Here is a 9,409-nt window from a genome sequence, read left to right on the forward strand (position 1 = left end):
TTTTCAGTGTGCGATATGCATTAAGTGATCAGTGAAAGAACTGTGAGTGGTTTGGTGAGCAGATGCTCATGCCTCTCCAGTTTAGTGTTTATGTGTAATTATTGTCAAATTGCACTTTTCCATTTCTGCTTTATCTTGTCTTGTCACATGACAAAATGTTATACTTACAGAATATTACTATAATTAGTATACTATTATTAGTTCAGTTCCAGCAAAGCTGTTTCAGTGGAACATGACCGTGTGAAACAGTCAACCTTCAGAGTGTCATCTCTCTTTGCTTTTTAGGCCTAATGAAGATACTTCCTGTTTCGCTCTGTGATTTTAGGTCAACATCCTTGTGGTCTCAGGATGACTGGTGCAATGGCAACTTTCCAGAGAGCAATTTTCAATTTTTTATTTTTTTTTGACAGCTCTCACACTCTTCTAGATAATATTTACTTCATGAACAGGGTCTCACAAAGTGCAGTTTCAGTCTCAGACGACATGCCCATGGACCACCCACAGTCTGACTGCCATAAAACTGCCAAATGCCGTCTAAAACAAAATAGCCCATTCCAGTCTGGCTGGCTGGCTTCTATGCAATTTCCAGAAGTTTAGGTGAACTTGAAGTGAAATGAAGTTGTGTTTATAAGATACAAGGCTGATGCACTGGATTTTTATGAAGTTAGGATAGTGGCATCTATTCTTTGAAAGACATTCACAGTTTTGCTAGAGACACTTAGGAAGTAAGGAATTTACTGACAAACAGTGTAATCTGTTTTACTTCTGGTTGCAAAGTTTCTTTGAATTTATATAGATTTTATATAAAATGAACATTTTATAAAATATGTTGCACTCTAAAATTGCTATACTATCAAAGCCATATGTCTAACCAAGTTATGTTCCAAATTTGAAGTTGTTGCAACCTGATTTCATGAAAGTGCGTATAAATAGTATACCAAATAAAAATGAAAACTCATGGTATTGATACGCAAAAATGGACTTAGGGTTGTGGGGTAGATGCGTATCTTATGTATGCGAAAACTGAGTATCATATGCACGCCAACAAATTTGCTAGCATATGCACGCCAAACATGTTCGTATCCTATATACGCCAAAGTCCATTTTTGCTTATGAATACCATGAGTTTTCGTTTTTATTTGGCGTACTATTTATACGCATTTTCATGAGACCGGGCCCGTTATTATCACAAAAATTGTGGTTCATTGTGGTGAGATTTTGTTTGGGCACTATACCAAAAATAAACACTGGGTTACACCCAAACCCTATTGAAATTTTTTTGATTCAGTTCTCTGTCACAAATCATTAATTTTCTGTCACAATATCACTTCGATTACAACACGGTTACAACATATGGAACATCGACTGTCAGACTTTTCCAACGATATGTGTTTTGTGAAGATAACAAAAAGATTAGATTTTCTAAAACACAAGCCACAAAGTCACAGAGTCTAAATATGTTTTTATATCTTGATTTATAACCCTAAAAGGGCGACGTATCCCCCAAGATACAAACATTTAGAGACAGATTACAAAAAAATAAAAGCCTTTGATTCATAAAATTTCAATCTAAACCTAATAAGCTAATGCTGAACAACAGCTTTTTAAATAGTCAAGTCCCCTCCAACGTGTAAATGTGAGTAAATGTTCAACTACATGCAGCCATGCCGTTTTAAACGCTTCCTGTGAGCTAAACAAAGAATGTAGAAACAACAGTCACCTCATCTAACAAACACCCTTTCAAAATGAAGGGTTTTAAAAGTTTAAATGGTTGTAAGTTTGGTTAAATGGTTTCCAGGTGAGTGATTTATTATTCAAAGTTCTACTGAATCATCTTATTACTGTACTGATAATGACACATCATTCTGTTTTAAAATTTGAACTTGAAATAAATTTGAATTAAACTTGAATTTAAAATTAAAACAAGTCAATAATTTAAGTCAGGAGAAGAAATAGCAAGATGTTTATTGTGTTTAATAGCTCATGAACTGAACCAACAATCCTTCAGTTACAAGCCCAAATCTGCATCTCATGCTGTAGTGGTTTTTGGTCTGTTTGCTTCAGGTCTATTTCCTCTATGACGCTAAACCAGGCGGAGAACCTAAACAACGGTCTGTGCAAGTTTTCTTTCAACAGCTTTGACCAGTGGAATTTATTCACCACATAGTTCTACAGATCTTTCCATTCTCACACAAAATATTATTTTAATGAAGTATGACAAATGCTATATTCTAAAGGTGTTTTGCTAAGCATAAGTGGAATTGGAATATTTATTTTTCACATTTTTCATTGTTTAAATGTTATATTGCTTTACAAATTCAAATGACTCCCTTCCACTGGACAACACAGCCCATGGTATACTATGTTGGTAGGAAGAAAATGTAACTATGGGAGCTGCACAGTGATATGGTGTATAGGTGTTTTGCATCAGAGTATCAGCATCCAGAACTGGAACCATCTATTTTATAATTAGTTTCAAACTTTAGTGATATTTGCATTCTTACATCCCTTTTTCATTTTCACCCACACTGAAGAAGTTCTGCCAAATGGTGAACATGGTCCACGCTATAAGGGCTTCAAAGGTGCAAATTTGAGTCATTCTGTGAAAGAAGCATGAAAATAGACATTTGCTTGTGCTTTAGCATCGGTCTGCAAATGTTTATATGGTACGGAGGTCCTAGAATACAGGAAGTGTGTGGGTTATGAGGCTTGTCTCACAATGCACCAAAGAGGAAGTTTTAAGGCACATTACTGAGTGACTGTATTAATCCTGACATCAAATAAACAAATTAATTTAAAATTATTGTGCATTTGAATTTTGGGGGTATTTACACCACACGGGCCTGGCATACATGAATGTTCAGAGTTTGCGGTGAAACTTTGTGCCATAATTCATACAAGACCTCAAACACAAAACCATTTTTACAACATTGAGACTTTATGAAAAATATATCAATGACAAATTATTATAATAGTAATAGTTTTTGGAAAGTTGACGTGCATGCTGGTGTTACAAGCTAAACTCCATCTAAAACATTTCAAAGTGCATTTTGGTAAAAAAAAAAAAAACGTGTGTGTGTGTGTATAATGTAAAAATAATAATAATTTGTTACACTATAGGACTATTTAAAATTAACTATAGGCTTAAAAATAGTGGGAAAATTGCAAATGTTCATCAGTCACAGAACCTAAAACATACATTTTGTATACTTTTATTTACATGCATATACATTAAATCTTGATGTTAGTGAAAACAAAATGGATATTATGCATATTATTATGAAAATTATAAGCATGAATATTCTTCTGGATATTGCTTATAGGTTGTAAAAAAAAAAAAGCAGCTGTTAAAATCAGTCTCTTAAGCTGTTTCACACTCTGATCATCAGGTTGTTCTTTGGAGCTTAGTGTTTCTCGGTGGTGTCCCACTCTCATGCAATCTCCTCCCCTCGTTCTTGTCTGCAGACTCTCAGTTTGATCACAAGTGCTTGAGATGTTGAATGGCGAGTAAGAGATTCATTTCTACCTTCTGCTTTGATGGAGGTTTTTCAAACCAGGATCCTGCATGTAAATTTGTGTGTCATCCTTACTTTACTGACCAATGTAGGTATGTTGTAACGATTTTTCTTTTTTCTTTAATTTTTTGTTGTGTGATGTTCTTGTGTCTGCTAGCGGTGACTAAAGATGTAAGAAACAGGTATGTCTCATCAGCTTTTGCATATGTGTGTTCACATTTTAATCGCCTTAAGACTGTAAACCTAAAGTGATTGGGAATTTCTGTGTCTTTTCATCAGATTATTCCAAATCCAATCAAGAGTCAAAGATCAAGCAGCACATCAACAAGACAGTGTTTGTGGGGGAAACAGTTACGCTTCACTGCAACAAAACCCAATATGATGATGATTTCATATGGAAAATCAACAACACTATTATTTTTAGGCAGGTCTCTGATATGAACATAACTAAGACAAACTTCAGCTCAAACAGGATTCACATCGACCCAGCAGCTCTCAGAGAATTAACAATACATCAAATACAAGCGTCTGATGCAGGAAACTACAGCTGTTACCCAGCAGCAATGAGATGGATATTAACAATAACAGGTTATTACATGAGCTCTCTTTTTTTCTGTAAAAGCGTTTGGTGCAGCAAATAAGTTTGTGACTAGTAACTGGTAGTGATTAATGCTGATTCACGGATATCATGAGTGTTTGACTTTTTTTGTGTCCGTCAGAAAACAGTGATGTGTCACTCAAACAAATGCTGCTGTACATCACCTTATGTTCTGGAGTCATTGTGACCTGTCTGATAGTTACTATCAGCATCTGCATTCACAGGTGAGACATCAACACATGAAGAAAATATGAGAATGTTTATTGATTTCAAGATTCATTTTTTAAGTGGCATTAACTATTGCCATATATCTATATTATATATAGTGTGTATATGTATGTAGGGCAGACTGAGTACATTTGAAACACCTTAAATAACTTGCATACACAAGAACCCCGAGTCATAATTTTTGCTCCACATGTGTGTTTTAGTGTTCTCTTTGATTGAGGGAAAATTGAAATATGTGCATCTTTCCACTCCAAAGATATCGGTAAAAGATTTTTATTTTCCAAGGTGAGATTTTCATTTCACCATGTTCCTTCCACAATGGATAGCTTATTATTCTTTTATGATTGTTAAACTAAACATATATCATTGCAAACGTTACTCTGTGCTCTAAAAATAGACATTTTATGACATTGTGCGATGCAAGGTCTTTTAATAATCTAGAGAAACGTGCGAGCATGTCAGTGAGGTATGGTTGAGACAGTGTATCAACTGTACCCAGTTTGGTGTCCTATTGCTTCACATGCGGTTTAGATGTACAGTGTTATGCTAATAGGATAAAAGTCACATTTACACAAGCTACGCAAATTCAGTTAAAAAAATAAAAATAAAATAGATGAGTTAAACTCTCTAAAATTAACAGATATTTTCTAACATGAATGTTAAAAGGATTACATACCATTTTGAGAAATATACAAGGTGGTAAAGTGGGTACAGTTGAGACACCCTTTATAGGTTGCTATGTACTGTATACAGTAACAGTTCAATCATAGAAAATAAAATGCATACAGAGGCTTTTTGTGTTTGTGTACTGGTATTACCTTCATTATGGGGACCAAATGTCCCTACAAGTAATACCAGTAAATTCTAACCTTATGAGAATATATTTTAGGTCAAAGAAAAAGGAGAGAAGTCCGCACACTGAAAATAGCTGCTCCAAATGAATTTAATAACAGCAACGTTTCGACCCTCAGGTCTTCATCAGGCTTCACCCACATGGAATAAAATCAGCTTTAAATAGCAACAGGTAATCACCTTAATTGGGTCCACACACAAAAAAAAAAACATGTGACAAAAAAATAAAAATAATAAAATAATAATAATTCACATACAGCTTAACTAATAATCAACGACAAATGAAGTATTAGTACAACCACTATAAAAACGGCTTAATATCAAAATCCTCATTCAACCCTGATGGCGATAAAGTATTTAAGGTATAAATCCCAAAACATTCTCTCTGTAATAATTTCTTCTCGTAATCACCTCCTCTTGAGGGTTTAATTACCTTCTCTATATATCTCCAGTTCTGATATTACTGCGATGCTCGTAATTGTCTTGTCGTTTTACCAACATATGCAAGCCCACAAGGGTGCTGATTTTATTCCATGTGGGTATTGAGCCTGACGAAACGTTGCGGTTATTAAATTCATTTGGAGCAGCTATTTTCAGTGTGCGGACTTCTCTCCTGTTTCTTTGTTCAAGTTCCTCAGTTGTCCTGCACCTGAGCCCGATCTGGGTGGTTGGGTTTGTGCACGCCTGTTTGACTTTAATATATTTTAGGTCACCATGATGAAACAAACTTATAAATTATACAGAATGATTGAAAATGTAAAAAGTCAGAAAGATTCGAGTGATGCGTAGGTTTAGGGGTAGGGTTATAGAATATACAGGCATGTATATTGTTATTTTTACTGTTAAGTTTACATTTGTACTGTTTGCCATATATTTTCTAGTGTTAAGTATTTCTTCCTATTTTGTTTAACTGAATCTGTAATGAGCAGTCCACTGAAGATGAGTGTAGTGAAGAACCCACGTGCAGTTTATTTACAAGGTGAAATCCAAAATCCAAACATAATCCAAACAAACGACTTGACCAGAGACAGATTTAGCATGGCAATAACCGACTGTGGAAAATATGAACTACTTATGGCTATTATCAATTTATGATATTTTAGTACACAAGCAAAAGAAATATGTGAAAAATCCATTCATTTCAGCATCTAGTTTTTGTGTATTGATGAAAAAGCAGAAAGTGTCTCTAATGTACTCAGTCTACCCCTAAGCGTATTTTCATTTCTCCAGCTTTGAGTTATCTCTGTCTGTTTGAAATACAGCAAATATGAAAGTGACGATTAGAGAGACGCAAAACTGTTTAGCATTTAAGTATCATTAAACATGAGAACAACAAGCTATTTTCAAATATGAAAGCAGAAATCACCATGCATTATGTTATATTTAAAGGAGAGCTAAAAACAGCAAACAGAGTCACAGAGAAACGGGACAGGACTTTGTGAGTTTTTCCCTTTGAACAAAAATGTTACATAGTTATAAATGATTCTTTTCATACAAACGATATTTAAGATCGGTGAGTAATTGTTTAATTTCTCTTTTTGACTTTAGTCACAAGCACCGGTCAGAGGAAGGAGACAGCCTCAAAGCAGTCAGTACTTTGAAAGATACAACTCAGTGTATGGACAATTATGATACAATCATTTTTGTTCATTGTGTTTAGTGTAAAACTTTTTACCTGTTTTCCTAAGATATCTTCAATTTGTTAGCAGTCAATACTAGAGTAACTTATTCAAGTCATACACTCGAAATATGCAAATCTCAGTGGCACTTTACACTCATATGTATATAACTGTCACATTGCTACAGTGTGCTTTAAATATTTCACAGTGAATGAAAATGCTCTATAATGTACATATTTGAATTTAATGTTTATTAATGTGTTTTTTGTTAAAACATTTTTTTTTACCATAGTCAATAGTCTTTTGTGTTGTAATGAAGAAATAAAGTCATACCAGTTTGGAACAACATGAGGCCACTTACATGATGACAGAATTTTCATTTTTGGGTAAAACCAACTACAGTACAGCAAAAATGACCCTAACAGGAAATAAGACATTTTCAAGTTTGTTGGATAAAAATAATTGTATCACCTAATATTGCATAAATTTACAACAATAATAATAATAATATTTAACACGGGACATAATGAGTTTGCTGGTGTATAAAATGTTTTTGTACTATTTTATCTTAAAAGAATGTGTCTTATCACCTTTAAAAATATATCCACTAATGCTAATGTTCCATATAACCTATTAGATATATATATTGCACTTGCTGCCATCATATAGATTTAATTTGCGATTGTTTCTTTGGGTTCCTATACAATATAAAATCTAATTATAGTAATTAGTCAATCTTACTTTAAAAAAATGCATGTAAGCCAATTGCAAACGCACTATATTTCTGGTCATTTGAATATTATGTAATTCATTTAATATTTAGAATTTTCAAAATATTGTGTGCTATCATGAAAATGAAGCATCCTGGGGATGATCGAGGGTCACAAGAATAATCTGGAAGGGCACAAGTAGAATCTTGGGGGGGGGGGGGGGGGGGGGGCATTACCCCCTAGCTCCCCAGCCCCTCCTTAGACCCGGCCCTGACTGAATGTATTGATGTCATGCCAGATGATGCTTACGCAGCTTGTATGAGTGAGAGAAAGAGACAGAAATCGAATAAAATGAGCACAACTGCACACACAAAGTAATTCACAGGATCTTAAAGAAATACAGAGATAAGACGACGACTTCTTTTTTTTTTTTTTTTTTTTTACATCACAGAAGTGCACCCCCGGAAACTGCATTCGTTCACTATCTCAACCAAAACTTATTTTTCTCTTTCTCATCCTCGCTTGCACATTTTTTCTGTTAGAGCCCTCTACAGTTAGATCGAAAAATGAAAAATGAACTATATAAAATAAGTTCACATTTGTCAATAAAGCCTAAAACATTATGATGTGCGAAGTTAATTTCCCGAATTGACCAATTGTTCGTTATTTTTGTTTTCTTTGCGTACAAAAAGTATTCTCATAGCTTCGTAAAATTACAATTGAAAAACGGATGGCAGATTAATTGCTTGCAGGTTAGAAGATTTAATGCCCCAGCTTTGGTTTTGTAAAGGCACGAAACGCTTGTTAAACGAGGTTGTTAAATATAATTGACCACTCGGCCCTGTATGATCGAACAGCATTAGTAATATCTTTAGACGCAGAAAAAGTGTTTGACAGGGTAGAGTGGCCATATCTGTTTTCAGTCCTGAAGGAATTCAATATCAGTGATAAATGCATTGGGTGGATACAATCTATGTATAGTAACCCACAAGCACAAATATGTGTAAATGGGACTCTGTCTGATAAATTTGGCCTACATAGGGTGTTGAAGTTTCACGTGATTTTTGTCAGGACTGAAAAAAAAAAAAAAAAAAAAAAAAAAGTAGGAAGAAACAGAACTGCAGCGACACCCAATGTCGTCAGTACAACAGTGACACCTATTGGCAAATTACTATTACAACACTCCCACTTAATTTTCCAATAGTATTAAGCAATGTTTTGATAAACTATTTTACTTTATACAAAAAATATATTTTTTTTAACTTTGTCTTTTTACCATGTTAACACATTTTGTATCATAACACATTTAACACTAAACACAGTCTAGTCTATTTACTGTTACGCTAGACTGAATTAAATTAAAGTCCAATCTTACTCCTAAAATACTCAAACTTCTGTCTTACTAATGGCTTGGTAAAGATATCTGCCTTCATGTCATCTGTAGGGCAGTATTGCAGTTGGATTTGTCCATTCTGCACACACTCACGAATGAAATGATACCGAATGTCTATGAGTTTTGTTCGTGAATGGTCAACTGGATTCTTTGCGATTGCAATAGCTCCTTTGTTGGTCACCAGCCCAGTCAGCATCTGAGTATCCGATCAAAGTTCCAGAATCTGACTGCTCATACTTAAGAGCAAGACTCAGGGTACCCTTCAAGTACCGCAGAATTCTCTTCACCGCAGTCAGATGTGCAGCACTTGGATTTGCGTTGAACGTTGATACAACACTCACTGCTTGTGCTATGTCAGGTCGTGTGGCCATTGCAGCATACAGTAGATTTCCTACCTGGTAAGTGCTTGAGTTCACAGGCTTGCTTACACCGTCATTCTTTTTTAGCTTCATATACACATACATATATATATATATATATATATATATATATAT

General features: G+C 34.6%; 1 protein-coding gene across 1 annotated transcript; it reads left to right on the forward strand.

The window, feature by feature from the left end:
* Positions 1–3,387: 3,387 nt before the first annotated feature.
* Positions 3,388–7,170, forward strand: LOC306876566 (uncharacterized protein). Its single transcript, XM_079427856.1, has 5 exons — positions 3,388–3,607; positions 3,795–4,103; positions 4,235–4,337; positions 6,583–6,631; positions 6,742–7,170. Exons 1-5 carry the CDS (start codon positions 3,538–3,540, stop codon positions 6,823–6,825), a joined length of 615 nt encoding a protein of 204 aa, XP_079283982.1. The 5' UTR covers positions 3,388–3,537; the 3' UTR covers positions 6,826–7,170.
* Positions 7,171–9,409: the final 2,239 nt, after the last annotated feature.

The sequence above is a fragment of the Barbus barbus genome (assembly GCF_936440315.1).
Source record: "Barbus barbus genome assembly, chromosome: 10".
Taxonomy (NCBI): Eukaryota; Metazoa; Chordata; class Actinopteri; order Cypriniformes; family Cyprinidae; genus Barbus; species Barbus barbus.